Source organism: Vanderwaltozyma polyspora, genomic scaffold (genome assembly GCF_000150035.1).
Source record: "Vanderwaltozyma polyspora DSM 70294 KpolScaffold530 genomic scaffold, whole genome shotgun sequence".
NCBI classification, from domain to species: domain Eukaryota; kingdom Fungi; phylum Ascomycota; class Saccharomycetes; order Saccharomycetales; family Saccharomycetaceae; genus Vanderwaltozyma; species Vanderwaltozyma polyspora.
The window spans coordinates 48,298-70,860 of record NW_001834661.1 but is presented as its reverse complement, the minus strand read 5'-3'; the positions used below and the strand labels follow the sequence as shown (position 1 = coordinate 70,860).

The window sequence follows — 22,563 nt, the reverse complement described above, 5'->3', positions numbered from 1 at the left end:
CCAAAATCAAAATCTTGATGAAATTTTTCAGACCTCATCGCATTTCAAAATTTTAATTGATAGATGAGTTTTCGAATTTTTCAAATCTTTTTGGCCTGAGGTTGTCGAAGTGGAGCAAGACGAAGACGAAGAAGAATTGTAAAAAAAAAAATTTTCTTTATCTCTTCACCGGCAGTTTGTGTGGAGCTTTCTTCGCAAGCCAGTGCGAGATGGATTTTTCATTTTTTTGAACTTTTTGAATTATTTTCACGTTTCTTTTTGTGCTTTGAGCAGAAGCAAAAAAAATTTTTTTTAAAAAAAGAAAAGCGAAAAATTTTCGTTTTGTCTCATCGTTTTGTACGTGGATGGGATGGTATTGTTCGTGGATGGTGATCCTCGATGAGGATAAAAGTGGGAAAATGGGTTTTACCGGACACGACCATGGTTATGTGCTGTTCCTGGGAGATTCTGCCGGACACACTCCGATTTTTTGTCGTTTTGGTGCGTGCCAGACAACTTCCCCCTCCTCCCTCCGGCAATGCGCTACTACAATGCGCTGCTTCTCTCCCTCTTCCTTCAGCATTGTACCCTTAATGCACATACATATGACAAACTGACAACCTGCTAAACTACAATGACTAAAATTTAAACTCATCTATTCTAATCCATCTATCTATAAAACTATATATATATAACGATATTTATATATTTATAGAAGTGACTGGATACTACGGTATACTTTATTGTTGTTGTTACTGACTGCATCGACTGCCATCACCCTCATAGTAAAATATATCCACTTATCATTAAGTGGTATCTAAATCCTCGATTTAAAACTACTCCAAGACCACTCTGCTTGCTCATCTCTCTTACACTAATGTTGAACAGAAGAAGAAAATACATTTCTGAAAGTATGCTGAATAGCGAAACTCTGGTGGCTTATTCTTTTGCTGCTTCAGGCTTCACCAATTTAGAAAATGACCATTTTATTGTGTCACTGTCTCACTCTCAAGGTTTCGCCTGGAATCAAGATCTATTTGCTTCTCAATATCAACAAATGTGTAAAGTAGTCTACGATGGGCATAATGATAACATGGATAAATTGTTGGATTATATTAAATTGAAAACTGAAGAAGTAAAAAACTCCTCTACTCCAATTGAAAATACCAATCGTGAAAATGATCTGAAAAACTTCTATCATGAAAATGATAATACATCAAGTGATGTTATCGATTGTGCAATTGAAGATGATTCAAAGTCATTGGAAAGTAATGAAGTAGATACCAGACACCGTAGAAGATCAAATTCTTTCTTGATTTCAAAGATAAGGGCAGAAGTAACAAGGCCCAGAAGGAAATCAGGAAGAAGTGTGAGTTTCGTTTCAGATTCAAAAAATGGGAATTATTCTAGAAATAAAATAACTGAAATAGATATCAATGGTGAATCAAAGGAAAATTTGAAATATAAATGGTTAGCTTCTAAAAAGTAACTTTCCCCAAACTAAATATATAAAAATGGTTCCACCAATTGAAAAAAAAATACTTTAATGAATGCTCTGATATACAATTATCGAATAATATACACTTATTTGATCCTTAATGATTATACAAATTTTTAATTTATACAAATATCTATATTCTAATTTAATTTGATTTAATTTAATTTAATTTGACTCAATTAAAATTTCTTATGACTATCTTTTACATTTTCCCTCAGTCATCACCTTCATCGTCACCTTCCTCTTCATCTTCGTCGTCCCCTTTATCATCAACAGTAATAACAGTATCAGGGTTATCATTCTTGACATATTTTCTTGATATTCTAGAACTCTTACCAACTTTTTGAGCTTCACCTCTTGCTTGTTGTTTTAATGCAGTTAATTCATCAGAAAAAACTTTACGAACAGTTCTATTGGTAAAAACATCCCATAGTTTTAACCCTGTGTTAACACCACCGATAACCAAATGGCCCGCAGTTTCCATATCTGGAGCAAATGAAGAGGTTAAAACATTACCAGCATCAAAATCTCTAGACAGAACCATATTTGGACCCTTACCATTGGAAGTAGATTCAACTGGGAATTTCCACAATTTAACTGCTTTTTCACCCATTGCACCAGTACTCATCATGCCTGGAATAAACTTGTTACAATTCAATGTTGAGATACCAGCATCGTGTGCCTTTAATGTCCATACTGGTTTAGAACCTTCATTGTTTCTAATATCAAATGAGTATACATTACCAGAGTCTGTACCACACAGTATCAAGTTTTCACTTGCAAATGTGGCAGCTTCAATTTCTTCACCACCCATAACACTCCAATATTTAGACATATTACTTTCATCTGAAATTCTAACATCAGTTAATGCCAAACGACTGTCATAACCACCAGTTAACAAAATTGAACCATGAGACATGTGCCATTCAGAAGCTGAAACATTTTTGTTACTGTGAATTGATGCAATAGAACGAGCTGCTGTACCAGAGTTCAGATCCCAAAGCTTAACTGTATGATCAGCGGAAGTAGATGCTAAAACGGAACGGAAATGCTTATTATGTGCTAAAGATAAAACGGCATCGGTATGGTGAGTTGTGATATGTTGTTTACCACCCTTTGATTTCTTCTTCTTCTTACTAGATAAACTTGCCATAGAATTTTCCAATGGTTCTCCCAAAATCATATCTGGGAAAGCCTTTTCAATACAATCCAAATTCCAAATCTCGATATTTGGATCGAAAGTACCAATGGCAGCAAAATTAGCTGCATTGTCGGAGTCAGAACCTGGTCTGTAGTTCAACCATTCGACACATAATGGGAACGCTGGCAACATTAAATCATGATGAATATATAAAGAACTGTCACGAACAAAACCACGAGCAACATCTGGGTCTTGTTCATCACCTTGTTCAGCTGGAATTTCCTCACTGTGGAAACCAGCACCATCATCATAAACATATACATCCAAATAAGAAATATCGTCCTCAGTTCTTGTTGCTAAAATCATATTATCAGTTGGATAAACTTGCAATTCTCCCTTTTCTTCATTTGTATCTTGTTCAGTTGGCAGAGAAATATATGCATCTTCACCATTCTCACCTTCATGGAATTTAACATCTTCATTTGCTAAACCTGGAAACATAGCGGCTTCAACACCTTTACTACCAGATTCCTCTTCATCATAGTTTTCTAAATCATATTCTTTCAAATCGTCATCGATATCAATTTGATCTTTCAAACCATTAGTATTAACGTCTTCAGTAGCGATATCTTCATCAGCTTCTTCACCAGCTTGTTCTTCGTCGATATCAGCTTTGGCATCGTCAATATTCAATTTAGCTAATTGGTTAATTCTTTCCATTTCTTCATCATCTAGCTCGTATTTTTCTGGAAACTCAGAGGCAAATCCTCTTGGAACCCAACAAGTTGCTGAAATCATTGCTTATATACTTTAACTTGATGTAACTATTAGAGTGTCCTTCCAGATCGGTTTATAAATAGCAATCTAAACCTGTTATAACATCAATTTCAACTGCCTGATTTCTTCTATCTCATCTCATCTCATCTCATCTCATCTCATCTCATCTCATCGAAATTTCATAATTTTTCACTGAAGAAAATTTTTTAGTATGTCGTATTTAATGAGTTCCGATTTGATAGTTATAAGTGGAAAGATACCTATTAATATATGAAACTTTAATGTTGAAACACCTTTAAACTATAAAGACAAGTATATAGAAGTTATAAGGAGATATCCTGGTCCAGTTTGATTCGGGTTTGCTCATTTTTGTATTGCTTGAAGGTTACCTGGATATTTTATAAGGTTTTGAAACTCAAAGATTAGCCATGTCAGACGAACAAAAGAAATTAGAAGATCTTTTAAAGCAGTTACAGTTAAACAACGGTAATGGTCCTAAGATTAATGCTGAACCTGTGAGGGGAACTAATGATTTTAAATTTTGGAAAACGCAACCTGTGACGAGTTTGGAGGAAGAAGTTACTGAAGAAGGTCCAATTGATAAACCTAAGAAACCAGAAGATATTTCTGATAAGACGTTACCAATGTTGGCCGAGTTTGAATGGACTACAGTTGATATTGAAGATAACGAACAGTTAGAAGACGTTTTTGTACTATTGAATGAAAATTATGTCGAAGATCGTGATTCAGAATTCAGATTTAATTACACAAAAGAGTTCTTCAAATGGGCGTTGAAATGTCCAGGTTGGAATAAAGATTGGAATGTTGGTGTTAGAGTTAAGAACACTGGTAAGTTAATTGCATTTATTTCCGCAATTCCAGTCACTCTTAGAGTTAGATCTAATATTATAAAATCCGTAGAGATCAATTTCTTGTGTGTTCACAAACAACTAAGAGCTAAAAGATTAGCTCCAGTATTGATTAAAGAAATCACAAGAAGAGTCAACAAAACTGATATTTGGCAAGCATTATATACTGGTGGAGCAATTTTACCTTCTCCAATTGCAACTTGTAGATACACCCATCGTCCATTAAATTGGAATAAATTATGTGACGTTGGTTTTACCGCATTGCCAAGTAACTCTACCAATGCCGAAATGGTAGCCAAATATACTTTACCAAAAGTTACTGCCACACCAGGTTTAAGAGTAATGGAGGAAAAAGATATTGAAGAAACTTTGAGATTGTTTAACAGATATCAAGAAAGATTTGAGCTAGTTCAGAATTTTACAAAGGAAGAATTCCATCATTGGTTTTTAGGTGGCTTGGATTCTACCTCTTCAAAAGATAGCAACGTTATTTATTCCTACGTTATAGAGGATAAAGATGGAAAAATTACCGATTTCTTCTCCTTCTACTCTTTACCATTCTCTATTTTGAATCATAGTGTGCATAAAGATCTTGGTATTGGTTACCTATTTTACTATGCATCCGACGCTGATTTCAACTATGCTGAGAGATATAACGAAGAAGCAACATCTAAATTGAAAAAAAGGTTAGATTTAATCATAAGAGATGCATGTATATTAGCTAATAACTCCAAAATGGATGTGTTCAACGCTTTGACATCACAAGATAATGCATTATTTTTAGATGATTTGAAATTTGGTTCTGGTGATGGTTTCTTAAATTTCTACTTATTTAATTACAAAGCTTTCCCAATCCACGGTGGTCTCCTGTCCAACAAATCCAACGATGTAGAAAAACGTAGTAACCTAGGTATAGTAATGTTGTAAGACTTTCAAAAGAAAGATATATACATACATATTTAACTATTTTTAGAACTTAAAAGTGAATGACACCCCCCATATATCATCAAGCCTCGAAAGAATGAAATCAAAATCAAAATTTAATTACATTGCCTGAATCGTTATAATAAACAACCACAATTGCAACATTCAATCATAGGACTAAGCCCTTCCATTCGATTATTTTTTAAATTTTTCTACTTTCTACATACTTAATTTCTATATTTTTCTAAATTGTGTCTGGAATCTCGAACCGGCCTTCCATCGTTTTTAAAGGATTCATCGCGAAAAATAACCAGCTTGCTGGTCAAGTGATTATTCAAATGGATATTTTGTTCAGCAGGCTTGGCAAAATTAATCAAGGTGGCAGGTATTGCATATTTTAAAAGATGATAGATGAATGAGTTTTGTAGTTGATGTAAGTTTGTCTTTAAGGCAAGGAAGGAGCTTGGGTAATGACAAATAAAGGGTCCTAGTAATTTTTTTTATGGGTGTAAAGAATTGAGATGGCGATGATTATTTACTTCTTTTGTAGATTTTTAATTAAGCTAGGCTTAATAATTTCAAAATTGCCTTAAACTTGAATTTTTAAATGTAATGTTAAAAGTTAAAAAATAAATATATAAATACTGGATATATTTGTAAAAAGACAATTAGTTTCTTGGAAAAGTTTATTTCTATTTTATTTTACTTTAATTCTAAAATTTATGAATAGACCATCCAACAAAAGATCTAATCTATTGACTTTAATCTTCTAGTTTAAACATTTACCAACCTCATCACTTTTTATAAATACAATGAAATTTTCTACATCTGTTTTGTTAGCCAGTTCTATTGCTTTAAGCAATGCTGCTTCTGATGTCGTTTCTTCCAACACTAAGACATTGAACAACAATTTGGTTGCTGCCAGTGCAGTCGAAGGTTCAGCTGCTGTTGCTTCAGCTGCTGTCTCTGGTACTACTACAACTGAACAATATGCCATAAAGCCAAGTACTACCGTTACTACTACCGATTACTTAGGTAGAACTACTACTCAAGCATTGTGGTATATTCCAGAAGCCAACTCTGCTAAGGCTGTCACTACTACTTCTAAAACTTCTTCCAAAGCTCTTGAAACCGAATCTGCTGAAGTTACTGAATCTTCTGAATCTGCTGAATCTGCTGAAGCCACTGAAACTTCTGAAACTGCTGAAACTGCTGAAACTATTGCTTCTCAACCAACTACTACCTCTAGCACATCCACCATTTTATGGTGGACCCCATCTACTTCAACTACTTCTACTGGTAGCACAGACACCGAATCCACTAGTCCTACTACTTCTACCACTTTATGGTGGACTCCATCCACTTCATCCACCTCTACTGACAACAAAGATACTGCTTCCACCACTTCTACTAGAAACTGGGATGAAGCTATTACTACTGTTACCACTACTGACGCTGACGGTTCCTTAACTACATCTAAAGTATGGTGGTTGCCATCTACTAGCTCCAATTCTGGTGCTTCATCCAACAGCGTTAGCGTTTCATTATCCACTTCTACCTCATACAGCAAATACAAGACCACATACACCACCACCAGTGGCTCTGAAATCAAAACCATCACCACCTCCTATAGTTCTGCATACGCCAGAGTATTGTCATCTAACAGCACTATTAGCGTTTACAAAAACGATACTAATGCAGCTGGTAGATTAGAAGTTGGTTTGGGTGCTGGTGCAGTCGCATTAGTTGCCTTGATCTTATAAGATTTTTAAAATAAGAGAAGATAAGATAAAGGAAAACCAAAAGAAAAAGAAAACAACAAAATAAGTATTAAGCATTTCATTCACTATTCATTAGTTTACAATCTAAACTATTTAAATTTCATTTATAACACATTTTATAAGGCATTTTATGTACAATAGACAGTTTATTTAATAAAACAATCCATTAATTACTGACACTTTAACATTATTAGAAACATCAATTTTATTCACCTTATACGAATATATCCATTTATTTCCTGAAATGGTCGTTTTTTAGTTTTTTTCAATCAATTTTCCTCCTTGGGCCAACCTCCCTTCTCTTCCCCTATGGATGGGAGATAGAGAGGGAGATATATAGATGTAGATATAGATATAGATATTTATTTGTATATTTTTTCAGTATGTACGGGAATAAGACGAAGAAATGTGCATGGAAAGTAGTGTATAGATCTTAGTTTATGAACAGAAAAGTGACAAATTTCAATTTCAAATCTCTTGGATATAAGAACCACTTGATTCTGAATTAGCATCAACTGTTCACCTCCAAAGTATAGTGCTTAATCCAGACCAAAGTGTTTTATTCGTGATTGTGTTTGCAGGGAAGAAGATCTTTGTTCTCGAATAACGTTTTAAAAAATTTGTTTCATCATATTTTTTTCAAGTAAATTTGTGAATTGATTAAAGAATGGTACTTTGGCAAAAGAATGCACACAGCTACCCCTATGATTTCAATGCGGTATCGTTAGCCTTTTTCAATCGATATCCAAATCCGTATGCCAACCATGTAAGATCTATTGATACATTAAGTCGAGAAATCGATCATGAAGGTAATTTGAGAAGTGTTCGACTCATTAAAAAGACAGGAAAGATGCCAAGATGGGTTAAACCTGTGTTGGGAGGTATTAGTGATTCATGGATCATTGAGTATTCTGTAGTTGATTCAGCTAGACAGACGTTAAAGACGTATACCAAGAATCTTGATCATACCAAGATATTGCAAATTGAAGAGTATACCGATTACGAGTATGATTTTAACAATAGTAGTACGAAGGTCAATAGTCGAGTCAAGTTTACAAGTGCATTTCATCTTGGTATCAAGGACAGGATTGAGAATTGGTCGAGGAGTAAATTTGAAGAAAATATCAATAAGAGTCGATTAGGAATGTCATTTGTGATGCAAAGGACCCAGACGAGAGACAGGTTGAATTGAATAGATATATCTCGATGGATCTATCTGTATATTCTCACAATACTGGAAAAATATGGGGTGGAGTGGAATGAAATGGAATAGAATGAAATCAAAAGAAGAAATAAGGGAAATAGACGCAGAGACATGTGGTAATGATGCTTAATCGCAATGAATCTCTCTCTATTCAAAAATGGGGCAGGCACAGGTATATGTATATATGTATATAAAAAGACAAGAACGTGACTAGCGATATAGTAGTAAATAGACAAATTTACCCAGCCATATGTAAATAATCATAAAAGTATTTGACACTCACTAACCACGAACAAGAACAACGGTTTTGGAACGCAACACTCCAATCCAAACCTTATCTTATACAAGGGCTAAAAACGAATTAAAACAGGAAAACATAAAACAGCAACTAACTTATCGATCAGTCACCTAACAGTTGTCCGATTTGTTCCGCAGTTGAACCCTACCTACTGCTTCCTGTCTCCGGACAAAACTTTCCTTATCGGAAGCAAATTTGAACCTGATTGGCCAAACCACCACCCCGATCCGAGAACTGCTTCGAAATGACTGCCTGATAAGATTTATACATCAACATGTTAGCGTTATCAGAATAGAAAAACGTCAAAATTAACACATACCTACATACAAGAGCCACAAAACAACAGCAATAGTAGAACTACCCTCTCTGTCTTTTGTGAGAGTTACCGCAAGCGATATAGAAGTACAGAGCTACGCTACCATTTCCAAAGACGTCCTCTCTATTTCTGCGCACGGAAAACTTGCCATACGTGGGCGCCTCTGCGATACGACCTCGTTCAAGATATTTCTGCGTACGAATGGTCTTCTGTCTCTCTCTGTGTCTATCGTTTCTTCAAGGTCAAGGTCAAGGCCAAGGCCAAGTTCGGGTATTGTCTCGGTATCCCCTTCTTGCTCCTTGGCTTTGTCCCCTTCCTTCCCCTCTCCAGTCTCTCAATCTCTAGAAAGTGCTCTGAACCGAATTGCAATGAGATATGCATGTTGTGTCCACGGCTGTGCATCACTGCACACGATTCAGTTGCGAAGAGACTCTGGTTTCTGTTCCGTATGCCATTTCTGAATCACAGATGCATGGGGGACATCGGCGCACCAAGATACACACAGAGACAAGGAAGAGCAAACCAAAACAGAGCAAAAACTATTCAGAGATGAAGCTGTAGCAAACAAAAGATTAAATAAAAAAGGGGAATTCACCACAACATGAAAGACAACTATTCCTTCGCAGTGCAGAGAGCACCGAACAGCACAGTTAGGCGTATTACATACATACATACATACTAAAAGGTGGTTTCTCACTATACTTCGGTTTAGTTTTGACAGAGTACAGCGGAATTCGTTCTTCTCTTCAACTCAAATCAAACTCTGCTGCTACACACCAGAGCATATATTATAGTATTAGTTAGTACCTTGCGGCAGAAAGCTAATCAATCTTCTGTTGATTTGGGCTTTTGGATACCCATCCATGGCTTACATCTATACAAACTATACATATTAATATATATACATTTATATATATACTTTGTATATATATAAATATAGTTATTCAGTTATATAGTTATATCGATACCTTTCTCTCTTCCAAAACTTAATTTGATTTCGGTCTTTTCTCCCATTTCTTTTCTTTTCTTTTGTCTTTATCTTCTTCTGTGCGTTTCACCGTCTGTGTTATTTTAAAGTTTCTTAATTGCTGTTAATTACTGTTTGTTAATATATAAAAAGGGAGTGAGCTTAGACCCACTTTCAGATTCTCGGTCTCTCTATCTCTAAATATATACACTTGTTTGGATCGCAAAACAAACCCAAAATCACAAGATATTAAATATATATATATATATATATTATAGTATATCATTACTATACTATACTATACTATACTATACGATACGATACTGCAATATATATTATATCGAAATATTCAATACTACAAATCTGTCTTCTATCGTGAATTCTATACACTTGAGCCTGGTTATATACTTACTTAGTGTTACACTCATTCATCTTTAAGTGGTAAGGCCTGTCCTAGATACCTTTGTACTATTCTTTCTCATTTTCAGTATACTTTGATCTGTATTTACCGTTGCATTACATTACATTACATTTTATTTTTTTTATTTCTATTTTTATCAACAGTAAAGTACACATCCCTCATCATCTCCTTTTCACTATTCCTATCACTCAACTCAAAACTCAAATCTCAGAACTGACTGTTTTATCATCATCATTTATTCATTTATTTACTTATTTATTTACATCTTCATTACCACTCTAGGATTTACAAAACAGGAATTACCCGCACTTGAGTTTCTAGATTTTTTTCCAGGTTTTCGAATTTGTTTCATTTTATTTTTTTTGAATTTTTTTGAATTTTGAATTCTTCATTCGCCTTTAATTTGGATTTTTCGAATTTTTCAATTTTTCGAACTTTTTATCCTTTTTTATTTTTGTGGTTTTTCATTTTTGCAAAAGGCTCGGCGGTTACTTATCCATCTACACCGCTCTCCTTTAACTAAACTAATCTAAGCTAGATTAAACAAGAAATACAAGAACTAGAACTAGAACAACTACAATTACAACTACAACTACAACTACAACTACAATTACAATTACAATTACAACTGCAACAACACCATGACTGTACTTTCTTCAGAACCTTTTGATCCCTTACAGGAGTCCTATGAAGGTGGTGCTCCAATGCAACTAGACTCATCGGTATCCCACAACAATGTATCATGGTCAAACGTTATCCCTGATAAAGTAGGTTTATACGACCCAGATTATGAAAAAGATGCATGTGGTGTGGGTTTCGTATCAAATATCAAAGGCTTGCAATCCCATAAAATTGTAGCAGATGCAAGATTCTTATTATGCAACATGACACATAGAGGTGCTGTCTCTTCAGATGGCAACGGTGACGGTGCCGGTATTTTGGTGGGCATCCCTCACGAATTCATGAAAAGAGAATTCAAGTTGGATCTCGGTATAGACATTCCAGAAAGAGGTAGCTACGCAGTGGGGAATGTATTCTTTAAAAAAGATGCCCCAAACACTTACCTATGCGCAAGCAAAAAAATCTTCGAAGATATGGCTTCTCAATTGAACTTGAAAGTCTTGGGTTGGAGAAAAGTTCCTTGTGATTCAAGCATTTTGGGTCAAGTTGCATTATCTCGTGAACCTACCATACTACAACCTTTGGTGGTCACAAATGACATCGATTTTTCTTCTTCCTCTTTGGATTTTCAAACTTCCCTATATTTATTGAGAAAAAGAGCAACTTCATCCATAGGAATCTCAAATGGGTTTTACGTTTGTTCTTTGAGTAATACAACTATCGTATACAAGGGTCAATTGACCCCGGCACAAGTATACAATTATTACCCAGATTTGACTAACGCCTACTTCAAATCCCACATGGCTTTGGTACACTCAAGATTCTCCACAAATACTTTCCCATCTTGGGATAGAGCTCAACCTCTAAGATGGTTGGCTCACAATGGTGAAATTAACACTTTGAGAGGTAACAAAAATTGGATGAGAGCAAGAGAAGGTGTCATGTTCTCAGAAACATTTAAAGAAAAAATCGATCAACTATACCCAATTATTGAAGAAGGTGGCTCGGATTCCGCCGCTTTAGATAACGTATTGGAATTGTTAACCATTAACGGTGTACTTTCTTTACCAGAGGCTATCATGTTATTAGTACCAGAAGCTTACCATAAAGATATGGATTCAAACTTAAAAGCCTGGTTCGACTGGGCTGCTTGCTTAATGGAGCCTTGGGATGGTCCTGCATTGTTGACTTTCACAGACGGTCGTTACATTGGTGCTATGCTAGACAGAAATGGTTTGAGACCATGTCGTTACTATGTAACCAATGATGATCGTGTTATTTGTGCTTCTGAAGTTGGTGTCATTCCAATAGAAAACTCTCTAGTGGTCCAAAAAGGTAAATTGAAGCCAGGTGATCTATTCTTAGTCGATACCCAAGTTGGTGAGATTGTTGATACTAAAAAATTAAAATTACAATTTTCCAAAAAGAAGGACTTTAAATCTTGGTTATCTAAAGTTATCAAATTAGAGGATATATTAGAAAAACTAACCGATGTTATTCCTACACAATTTTTGAGCGACAATGAGCTAACCGATTCCTTGAAGGTCAATTCGGATCCACGTTTGTTAGCTAATGGTTACACTTTTGAACAAGTTTCAATGTTATTGACCCCGATGGCTCTGACCGGTAAAGAAGCCTTAGGTTCAATGGGTAATGACGCTCCATTGGCATGCTTAAATGAAGATCCTGTATTAGTTTATGATTATTTCAGGCAGTTATTTGCACAAGTCACTAATCCACCAATTGATCCTATTCGTGAAGCTAACGTTATGTCTTTAGAGTGTTATGTAGGTCCTCAAGGTAATTTACTAGAGATGAACTCCTCACAATGTAACAGATTGTTTTTAAAGTCTCCTATTTTACATTGGAATGAATTCAGTGCAATTAAAAATATTGAAAAAGTTCATCCATCTTGGCAAATTGGTAACATCGATATCACTTTTGACAAATCATTAGGTTTATTAGGTTACACTGACACAATCGAGCGTATTACCCAAGAGGCTACTGATTATTTGGATGAGGGTAAAAAAATCATTGTCATATCAGATAGAAGCTTGGGACCAAACCGTGTTGCTATTTCTTCTCTAATTGCAGTAGGTGCCATTCATCACCACTTAGTAAGAAATAAACAACGTTCTCATGTTGCATTAATTTTAGAAACTGCTGAAGCAAAGGAAATCCACCATTTCTGTGTTTTGTTAGGTTATGGTTGTGATGGTATCTTCCCGTACTTGGCAATGGAAACCTTGGTCAGAATGAATAACGAAGGTTTAGTTCGTAATGTAGAAAATGACAATAAGGACATTGATAACAGAACTTTATTAGAAAATTACAAACATGCTATCGATAGTGGTATTTTGAAAGTTATGTCAAAGATGGGTATATCCACCTTGGCTTCTTACAAAGGTGCCCAAATTTTTGAAGCCCTAGGTTTAGATAACTCAGTAGTTGATTTATGTTTTGCTGGTACTGCTTCAAGAATTAAGGGTGTTACTTTTGAATACATTGCTCAAGATGCCTTTTCTTTACATGAAAGAGGTTGGCCATCTAGAAGCATCATTTCTAAATCTATTAATTTACCTGAAAGTGGTGAATATCACTTCAGAGATGGTGGTTACAAACATATTAATGAACCAACCGCAATTGCATCACTACAAGACTCTGTAAGAAATAAAAATGAAGATGCTTGGGCTATGTACGTTAGAAAGGAAATGGAAGCAATCAGAGATTGTACTTTAAGAGGTCTATTAGAACTAGATTTTGAGAATTCTTCCCCAATTCCATTAGAACAAGTTGAGCCTTGGACTGAAATTGCAAGAAGATTTGCAACTGGTGCCATGTCTTATGGTTCTATTTCTATGGAAGCTCATTCTACTTTAGCAATTGCTATGAACCGTTTGGGTGCCAAATCAAATTGTGGTGAAGGTGGTGAAGATGCTGAGCGTTCTATCGTCAGTCCAAATGGTGACACAATGAGATCTGCAATTAAGCAAGTTGCCTCTGCAAGGTTTGGTGTCACATCCTTCTATTTATCAGACGCTGATGAAATCCAAATTAAGGTTGCTCAAGGTGCTAAGCCTGGTGAAGGTGGTGAATTACCTGCTCATAAGGTGTCTAAAGAAATTGCCAAGACAAGACATTCAACACCATATGTAGGTTTAATTTCGCCTCCACCACATCATGATATTTATTCTATTGAAGATTTGAAACAATTAATTTATGATTTGAAGTGTTCTAACCCAAGAGCCGGTATTTCTGTGAAATTAGTCTCAGAAGTTGGTGTTGGTATTGTTGCTTCTGGTGTCGCTAAAGCAAAAGCTGATCATATTTTAGTTTCTGGTCATGATGGTGGTACTGGTGCTGCTAGATGGACTAGTGTTAAATATGCTGGTTTGCCATGGGAATTAGGTCTTGCAGAAACTCATCAAACTTTGGTCTTAAATGATTTAAGACGTAATGTAATTGTTCAAACTGATGGTCAATTAAGAACTGGTTTTGATATTGCCGTTGCTGTTCTACTTGGTGCCGAATCATTTACCTTGGCAACTATTCCTTTAATCGCTATGGGTTGTGTTATGTTGAGAAGATGTCACTTAAACTCTTGTGCTGTTGGTATTGCTACTCAAGATCCGTACCTAAGATCTAAATTTAAGGGTCAACCAGAACATGTTATTAACTTTTTCTACTATTTAATTCAAGACTTAAGAAAGATAATGGCTAAACTAGGTTACCGTACTATTGATGAAATGGTTGGTCACTCTGAAAAGTTAAGAAAGAGAGAAGATGTAAGCACAAAAGCTATCAATATTGATTTATCTCCAATTCTTACCGCTGCTCATACCATTCGTCCGGGTGTTCCTACAAGATTTACAAAGAAACAAGATATGAAATTACATACTCGTTTAGATAACAAATTGATTGACGAATCCGAAGTCACCTTAGATCGTGGCCTACCTGTTAATATTGATGCGTCAATTATTAACACTGATCGTGCTTTAGGTGCTACGTTGTCTTATAGAGTTTCAAAGAAATTTGGTGAAAATGGTTTACCAAGAGATACTATTGTAGTTAACATTTCTGGATCTGCTGGTCAATCATTTGGTGCATTTTTAGCTTCTGGTGTAACCTTCATTTTGGATGGTGACGCGAACGATTATGTCGGTAAAGGTTTATCTGGTGGTATAATTGTTATTAGACCACCTGCCACTTCAAATTACAGAAGTGATGAAAACGTTATCGTTGGTAACACATGTTTCTATGGTGCTACATCTGGTAAGGCATTTATTTCTGGTAGTGCGGGTGAACGGTTTGCTGTTCGTAATTCAGGTGCTACTATTGTCATTGAAAGAATTAAAGGTAATAATGCCTTTGAATATATGACTGGTGGTAGAGCTGTTGTTCTATCTCAAATGGAATCGTTAAATGCATTCTCAGGTGCTACTGGTGGTATTGCTTACTGTTTGACTTCTGACTACGATGATTTTGAGGGTAAGATCAATAAAGAAACGGTATGCCTAGAAACTTTGAAGGACCCAGTCGAAATTGCATTTGTTAAGAATCTAATTCAAGAGCACTATAACTTTACTAAATCGAAATTGGCTTCTAAAATCTTGAATAACTTCAACCATTACTTAAAAGATTTTGTTAAGGTTATTCCAACCGATTACAAGAAGGTGTTAGAAAAAGAAGCAGAAGAAAAGGTTAAAGAAAAACAGTTGAAGACTGCTGAATTTTTGAAAAGATTCGAAAGATCTCCAAATGAAAATATCGTTGATGCCACTAATGGTGAAATTGACGAAATTCTATCTGCTAAACAAAAGAAGTATACCGTTTCTCACAAGTCAACCTTACATGAACCTAAACTATTAGATCTTGAAGATTCTGTCCCTGATGCTAAGCAACTAGAAAAGAATGTTGAAAAAGTCGAAAAGGTTCGTGGTTTCATGAAGTACAAGGTTCGTCATGAAGCTTACAGAAAACCTTCATCTAGAACCAAGGATTGGAAAGAAATATCCGATTCTATAACAAAGAAAGATGCCAAATATCAAACTGCAAGATGTATGGATTGTGGTACTCCATTCTGTTTATCTGATACAGGTTGTCCAATTTCCAATATTATTCCTAAGTTCAACGAACTGGTATTCAAAAACCAGTGGAAGTTGGCCTTAGATAAGTTATCTGAAACAAATAACTTCCCTGAATTTACAGGTAGAGTTTGTCCAGCTCCTTGTCAAGGTGCTTGTACTTTAGGTATTATTGAAGATCCTGTTGGGATTAAATCTGTCGAAAGGTTGATTATCGACAACGCATTTAAAGAAGGATGGATTAAGCCATGTCCACCTGAAGTTCGTACCAATCGCTCAATTGCTATCATTGGTTCTGGTCCTGCAGGTTTAGCTTGTGCTGACCAATTAAATAAGGCAGGTCATAATGTAACTGTATATGAGAGGGCTGATCGTTGTGGTGGTTTACTAATGTATGGTATTCCAAATATGAAATTAGATAAATCCATCGTTCAACGTCGTGTTGATTTATTGGCTGCTGAAGGTATTAATTTTGTTGTTAACACTGAAATTGGTAAAGATATAACCACGGATCAACTAAAGCAACAATATGATTCTGTAGTTTATGCAATTGGTTCTACAATTCCAAGGGATTTGAATATTAAAGGTCGTGAGTTGAAGAATATCGATTTTGCAATGACTTTATTGAAATCTAACACAGAAGCATTATTGAACCAAGACTTAGAAACTATTCGTAAGACTATCGAAGGTAAGAAGGTAGTTGTAATTGGTGGTGGTGATACCGGTAATGATTGTTTGGGTACTGCTGTTAGACATGGAGCTTCATCAGTATTGAACTTTGAATTATTACCTCAACCTCCAAAGGAACGTGCTAAGGATAATCCTTGGCCACAATGGCCTCGTGTTATGAGGGTTGACTATGGTCATGCTGAAGTCAAAGAACATTATGGTAGGGATCCACGTGAATATTGTATCTTATCTAAGGAATTTATTGGGAATGAAGAAGGTGAAGTAACTGCTATTAAGACTGTTCGTGTCGAATGGAAGAAATCTGAAAGTGGTGTTTGGCAAATGATTGAATTACCTGGATCTGAGGAAATTATCGAGGCTGACATTGTTTTATTATCTATGGGTTTCGTTGGACCGGAATTATTCGATGATCCAAATGTAGCAAAGACTAAGAGAGGTACTATTGCCACTATCAATGATTCATCGTATTTGATCGAGGATAATGTTTTTGCTACTGGTGATTGTAGAAGAGGTCAATCATTAATTGTTTGGGCTATCCAAGAAGGTAGAAAATGTGCTGCATCAATTGATCAACATTTGATGGGAAATACATACTTGCCAAGTAATGGTGGTATTGTTAAACGTGATTTCAATTTATTGGAAGAACTAGCATCAAAAATCAATTAGGAAAAAGAAATTATAATTATTTGTACAATATTATTGTAAATTATTTATTTATTATTTATTTATGTATGTATTCACTTATTTATTTATTAATGTTTAAACATGTAATTTTATTCGTTTAAATTAATGGAACAGAGTAATGAAATTTTAGAGTACAATATATATTAAATATTACTTATTAGAGGATGACTAAAATAAAATAAAATGCAAAAGACTTGTTGGATGGGCGTTTAATAATCATGAAATTTTAGTTAATAGTTTTTGAGTTGTCATTAAGAGAATACATTTAAGAAAGAATACCATTTCTTTTTCTTTTTCTTGTTTTTACTTTCATTAGCAGATTTTCTACTATTCGAAGGAGATAGAATATTACCAGCTCCACCTCTACCGATGACAATAGTAGGAGGTTGCCTATCAGTGTTGCTAGTTCTACTAGAAGATCTTGAAGTTACAGATTTTGACAATTTTGGCATTTGTGGATTACTCATACTTTTTGACCGTATATTCGAGATTGGAGCATTTAAACTATCATCATTATTAAGTTGTAAGGGCGTGATCCCATGTTCTTCCATCAAAGCACTATCTACTTCAATTTCATCTTCAAATTCCAAGATTTCATCAACATCTTGTGCACGTCTTGTTAATTTTGGATCAACATTTTTCCTCATGTTACCTGCACCACCTCTACCAGTACTGTAGACCGGTTGGATAATACTTGGGGTTTGAGAACCTTGAGGAATAATTTTGGAGATGCTTTAGAATCCGATTTGTGAATGTTTCCAACACCACCTCTCCCTGTCGAGATAGAATACTGTCCAGTCATAATTTAATTATGTTATTAAGAATAATGTTTTGTGTATATTTCTAGCAAAGTGTTTTGCAGGATATCCCACGAATGTAATTTCTTATCAATTTTTAAGTTGGTGGGTGTCTCAAACTCAACCTGCTTTTAATAGCCCTATAGTATATCTATCTATTCCTTCTATTTGCCTTTCAGTTAACACTGATTGCTTCCTTTCCACTAGCTTAAGCTGAAAAATAATTTTATCTGAAAAGGACTACTACCACTGACCAGTATACTGGGGATCACAGAACCAACAAAGGTATAGAATTCTTTAATCCTGATGCAATGATATCTACTAAATCCAACCATAACTATATCCATGAGTTCATATTTTCAATTTATATATACATATATATATATATGAATTATAAATCGAAGATGTTAATTACTATGCATCATAATCAAGAAGCGGTATCCTGGAGTGGCAGTTATAAGAAAACTCAGCTGGACCTGCAGTCTGAGTAATAAGGTTAAAGAAAAATTCAAAATTTCAAGTCAAAAGCAGTACAGTGGTAATATCCACACACTTTGACATAAAATAATACCAAAAACGCTGTTAGTCTCCTAAACTAAAGAAACTGAATACGAACAAAGAAGTGAAGCTGAAGTCTCTTCCAATAAATTATGACGACTACTACCACCACCACCAAAGCTTTTTTTGCAAATTGCATGACCTCTCGATCATTCATTTAACAGCTTTGCAATAATACAATGACCCAGGTTCTTGGAAAGCCTTGCGCATAGAATAGCAACTATCGCATAGCAGACATATGGTATTAGTACCATTAGTATTTAGTTACAATGACCGTTGGTTGTCCATTGCGTTGTATAATGGTTAAGATGTATTTGGTGGTTGCTTAAAAGTTTGCTTGCTGTAGAGGGAAAGAGGAGGGGGGGGGGGACAATTGGGCAGCGAACTGGATGGGTCGACGGTAGTGGGGGGAGGAAGAGAGAGGGAGAGGAAAAAGAAACGGCAGCAGTTGATATTTTGTTCTTTTGGTGTTATTTTCGGCAGTTTGCATATTTCCCGTATTAGGAAACTGAGACAGTTGGGCAGCAACTGTGAACATACTGCAGTACAGATCTGGTCGACCTACATTCTCAGCAAAAAAAAAAATAAAAAACACAAAAAGAAAAATTTACACAACAAAAGAACACGTGAATATGTTGCACGTGCATACGTCAAAGGTGATAGTATTCTAAGTAATTTCAGTTAAAGGTTCTTCTCTAGGTATTTTTTCTTTGATTTGGAGAAAGATGAAGAATAACCACACAGAGAACAAGGGAAGGGAAAGGAAGACACAGCATATTCAAGTGTGTACTCGGTTTCTTTCCCTTCCGTTTTATCTCTGGTACATCCGCGGCTAAGAGAAAATGAATGTATTTATGTAACATACCTGAAAAGCAAAGTTGGACGATTTACATCTTGTTTCAAAAAATTGGATGATTTTATTATTTGGTGTAAAAAGGAGGATACACTAGGAGAGATGATTACAGTTTCCTACATTCTTGAATAAAAGTAAAGTTGGGAATGTTTCACCGTTTCTTTTGTTTCTGTTTTTGTGTCAGATAATAAACTAATTTAAGTTAAACTTGAAATTTTTTTATTTTTATTTTTGTGTCTCTTACATGATAAGAACAAACGTCAGAAAAGAAAAGAAAAGAAAAATTACAGTACAGAAGAATGCATTAAGAATTTTTAATACTTTTAATAAATACAATTGTGTCCGATGCATCCCCTTATGTATCACCTCAGATGACTTATGAAGCAGCTGTTAATGTCATTAGCCTATTTCTCATGAAACTACGGATTCATTTAAGACTCTCTCTCTCTCTCTATATATATATGCTGATACAAACGCCTTTTTGTTACTATAGTTATTCCGAATTCGGATCGTTTTCTATATTATTAGTCCAATCACGTCATTATAATCCTCTTCCCTCTTCCCTCTCTCTGTATCTCCAGGAATCATATTATATAAATTATATTTATCAACATTTGGAACTTTTTCCGTGCTCTTTTACAATGAGTGATTTATTATTCGATTTTTTGAAAATTACTTGACTCTTAAACCTTAGATTTTAACTGGTCAAGACGCAAGCGTGGATCCCTCCTTTCCCTACCGTAAACTAGATTCGCATACCAATCTTCCGAACAAGACAAAACAAGACAATACATTACAAAGAGAAAACGACTAACAAGCATTCCAAGAAACTTTGATGTGGAGATACAGAAATCATAATACATTCAATTACACAGAACAAATTACATCATTGTTCCATTAACTAATTTTACATATATATCGGGGCAACAATTGTCACTTAAAGCTTTCCTTGAATCATTGTCAATCTTCAATTTTTGCTTTATTTAAATGTGGGAATATCCATTGTGCCTTATTTTTTCTTTATCATTTGAATCTTACTCATATCAACTGATAAAGTCTGTATCGATATGTTCAAATTGAACAGAAATTCTATTTATAGAGGTAGTTTGCTATTGAAGCATTTGAAAAATCAACCAAAGAACAAATTATGTCCGCCCAGGTTTTACGCAACGAGCAATCAACCATTGAAAGCCAATAAACCGAATTCTAAATACTGGGAATTAATCAACTACACTATTATAGCCTTTGTTGGTATTGCTGCGGTGAAATTAATCATTAGCAAAGAACCAAAAATTGAAAAAACAGTTACTGTATATAACAGTTTTAATAACGATGGTTCAACATTGTCCTTATCAGATTTGAAGTCACCCGAATACTGTACTGATCCAAAAAAATTAAAAGAGGTTGTTAGTCAATTAAAACAAATTTTAGATAACGATGCAAACCATTATTCTCAAACAAAATCCGAATTAGATGATCATTCTGATACTTATTTCAATACCCACCATCCTGACAAAAACCAAAGACCATTTATTATATTATATCCAAGAACCACTGAAGATGTTTCAAAAATAATGAAATTGTGCCATGATAATGAAGTACCAGTTATCCCTTATTCTGGTGGTACTTCATTAGAAGGTCATTACTTACCAACAAGACCCAATTGCTGTGTTGTCATTGATGTATCAAAATATATGAGCAGAATTGTAACTTTACATAAGGATGATCTAGATGTTGTTGTACAAGCTGGTTTACCTTGGGAAGATTTAAATGCTTATCTGAATGAAAATGGTTTATTATTAGGTATCGATCCAGGTCCAGGTGCTCAAATTGGTGGTTGTATCGCTGATTCTTGTTCCGGTACAAATGCTTACAAGTATGGTACTATGAAGGAAAATATTGTTAATGTAACTATGGTCTTACCAGATGGCACTGTCGTCAAAACTAAGCGTAGACCAAGAAAGTCCAGCGCTGGTTACAACTTAAATGGTTTAATTGTCGGTTCTGAAGGTACTTTAGGTATTGTTACTGAAGCCACTTTAAAATGTCATGTCAAACCAGCAATCGAAACTGTTGCCGTTGTCTCATTCCCAAGCGTTGGTCATGCAGCTGCATGTGCATCCAATATTACACAATCTGGTATTCAATTAAATGCAATGGAACTGTTAGATAATGATATGATGAAGTTGATTAATGTAAGTGGCAGTACGTTCAGATCTGATTGGCCTGAATTCCCAACTATGTTCTTTAAAATTGGTGGCAGAAATCAGGTTATTGTAGATGAATTGATTTCAGAAGTGCAAACAATTGCTCAGAAACATCAATGTAAAAAATTCGAGTTTGCCAACGATGATGATGAAAAGGTTGAATTATGGCAAGCGAGAAAGGTAGCGTTGTGGACAGTCATAGACTCAGGTAAGGCAATCAATAAAAATGCAAACGTTTGGACTACAGACGTTGCCGTCCCATTATCTAAATTCGCTGATGTTATCGAAGCCACCAAACTAGACTTGAAAGAAACCAATTTGTTGAACGCTATTGTAGGCCATGCTGGTGATGGTAATTTCCATTCATTAATTGTCTACAATGGTGAGGAAGAAAGAGCAAAATGTGAAGATGTTGTTGCCAAAATGGTAAGACGTGCCTTGGAAAACGATGGTACATGTACAGGTGAACATGGTGTTGGTGTAGGAAAAAGAGACTATTTAACTGAAGAATTAGATGAAAACACTATTGATTTAATGAGAAATATCAAGCTTGCCATTGACCCTAAAAGAATCATGAATCCAGATAAAATATTCAAGATAGACCCTAACGAACCTCATTTGTATAAATAATTTGATTGAAAGAATGTGCCATATTATGTACATTTGAATATATTTTTTTGACATAAGTCAACACATATTAAAAATTTAAATAAGATGATAAATATTCATATAAACAGGAGGGCGATAGATGCATTATGCTTTTATATAGTTGTAAATTTCTTGCTGAGTTTCCTGACGACAACAGAATTATGCTTTATATTTCATATGAGAATAATAGAATGTTAGTACAAGATCATGGATACATTATTACAGATTCATTGAAAAGAGAAAAAA

The 22,563-nt window shown here is 35.0% G+C and overlaps 8 protein-coding genes across 8 annotated transcripts; 6 read left to right on the top strand and 2 right to left on the bottom strand.

Annotated features, from left to right (window-relative positions):
• Positions 1-856: 856 nt before the first annotated feature.
• UGX2 (Ugx2p) lies at positions 857-1,468 on the top strand (the record flags this gene model as incomplete). Its single annotated transcript, XM_001644864.1, has 1 exon — positions 857-1,468. The coding sequence occupies one exon, from the start codon at positions 857-859 to the stop codon at positions 1,466-1,468; it is 612 nt and encodes a 203-aa protein (XP_001644914.1).
• Positions 1,469-1,691: 223 nt separating this feature from the next.
• PWP1 (rRNA-processing protein PWP1) lies at positions 1,692-3,416 on the bottom strand (the record flags this gene model as incomplete). The annotated part of the gene is made up of 1 exon (XM_001644863.1): positions 1,692-3,416. One exon carries the CDS (start codon positions 3,414-3,416, stop codon positions 1,692-1,694), a length of 1,725 nt encoding a protein of 574 aa, XP_001644913.1.
• A 407-nt stretch (positions 3,417-3,823) lies between these two features.
• NMT1 (glycylpeptide N-tetradecanoyltransferase NMT1) lies at positions 3,824-5,191 on the top strand (the record flags this gene model as incomplete). The annotated part of the gene is made up of 1 exon (XM_001644862.1): positions 3,824-5,191. One exon carries the CDS (start codon positions 3,824-3,826, stop codon positions 5,189-5,191), a length of 1,368 nt encoding a protein of 455 aa, XP_001644912.1.
• An 809-nt stretch (positions 5,192-6,000) lies between these two features.
• On the top strand, positions 6,001-6,951 carry NCW2 (Ncw2p; the record flags this gene model as incomplete). The annotated part of the gene is made up of 1 exon (XM_001644861.1): positions 6,001-6,951. One exon carries the CDS (start codon positions 6,001-6,003, stop codon positions 6,949-6,951), a length of 951 nt encoding a protein of 316 aa, XP_001644911.1.
• A 685-nt stretch (positions 6,952-7,636) lies between these two features.
• Positions 7,637-8,161, top strand: UPS1 (Ups1p; the record flags this gene model as incomplete). The annotated part of the gene is made up of 1 exon (XM_001644860.1): positions 7,637-8,161. One exon carries the CDS (start codon positions 7,637-7,639, stop codon positions 8,159-8,161), a length of 525 nt encoding a protein of 174 aa, XP_001644910.1.
• A 2,655-nt stretch (positions 8,162-10,816) lies between these two features.
• On the top strand, positions 10,817-17,236 carry GLT1 (glutamate synthase (NADH); the record flags this gene model as incomplete). Its single annotated transcript, XM_001644859.1, has 1 exon — positions 10,817-17,236. One exon carries the CDS (start codon positions 10,817-10,819, stop codon positions 17,234-17,236), a length of 6,420 nt encoding a protein of 2,139 aa, XP_001644909.1.
• Positions 17,237-17,505: 269 nt separating this feature from the next.
• On the bottom strand, positions 17,506-17,901 carry PAR32 (Par32p; the record flags this gene model as incomplete). The annotated part of the gene is made up of 1 exon (XM_001644858.1): positions 17,506-17,901. One exon carries the CDS (start codon positions 17,899-17,901, stop codon positions 17,506-17,508), a length of 396 nt encoding a protein of 131 aa, XP_001644908.1.
• Positions 17,902-20,529: 2,628 nt separating this feature from the next.
• Positions 20,530-22,299, top strand: DLD1 (D-lactate dehydrogenase; the record flags this gene model as incomplete). The annotated part of the gene is made up of 1 exon (XM_001644857.1): positions 20,530-22,299. The coding sequence occupies one exon, from the start codon at positions 20,530-20,532 to the stop codon at positions 22,297-22,299; it is 1,770 nt and encodes a 589-aa protein (XP_001644907.1).
• Positions 22,300-22,563: the final 264 nt, after the last annotated feature.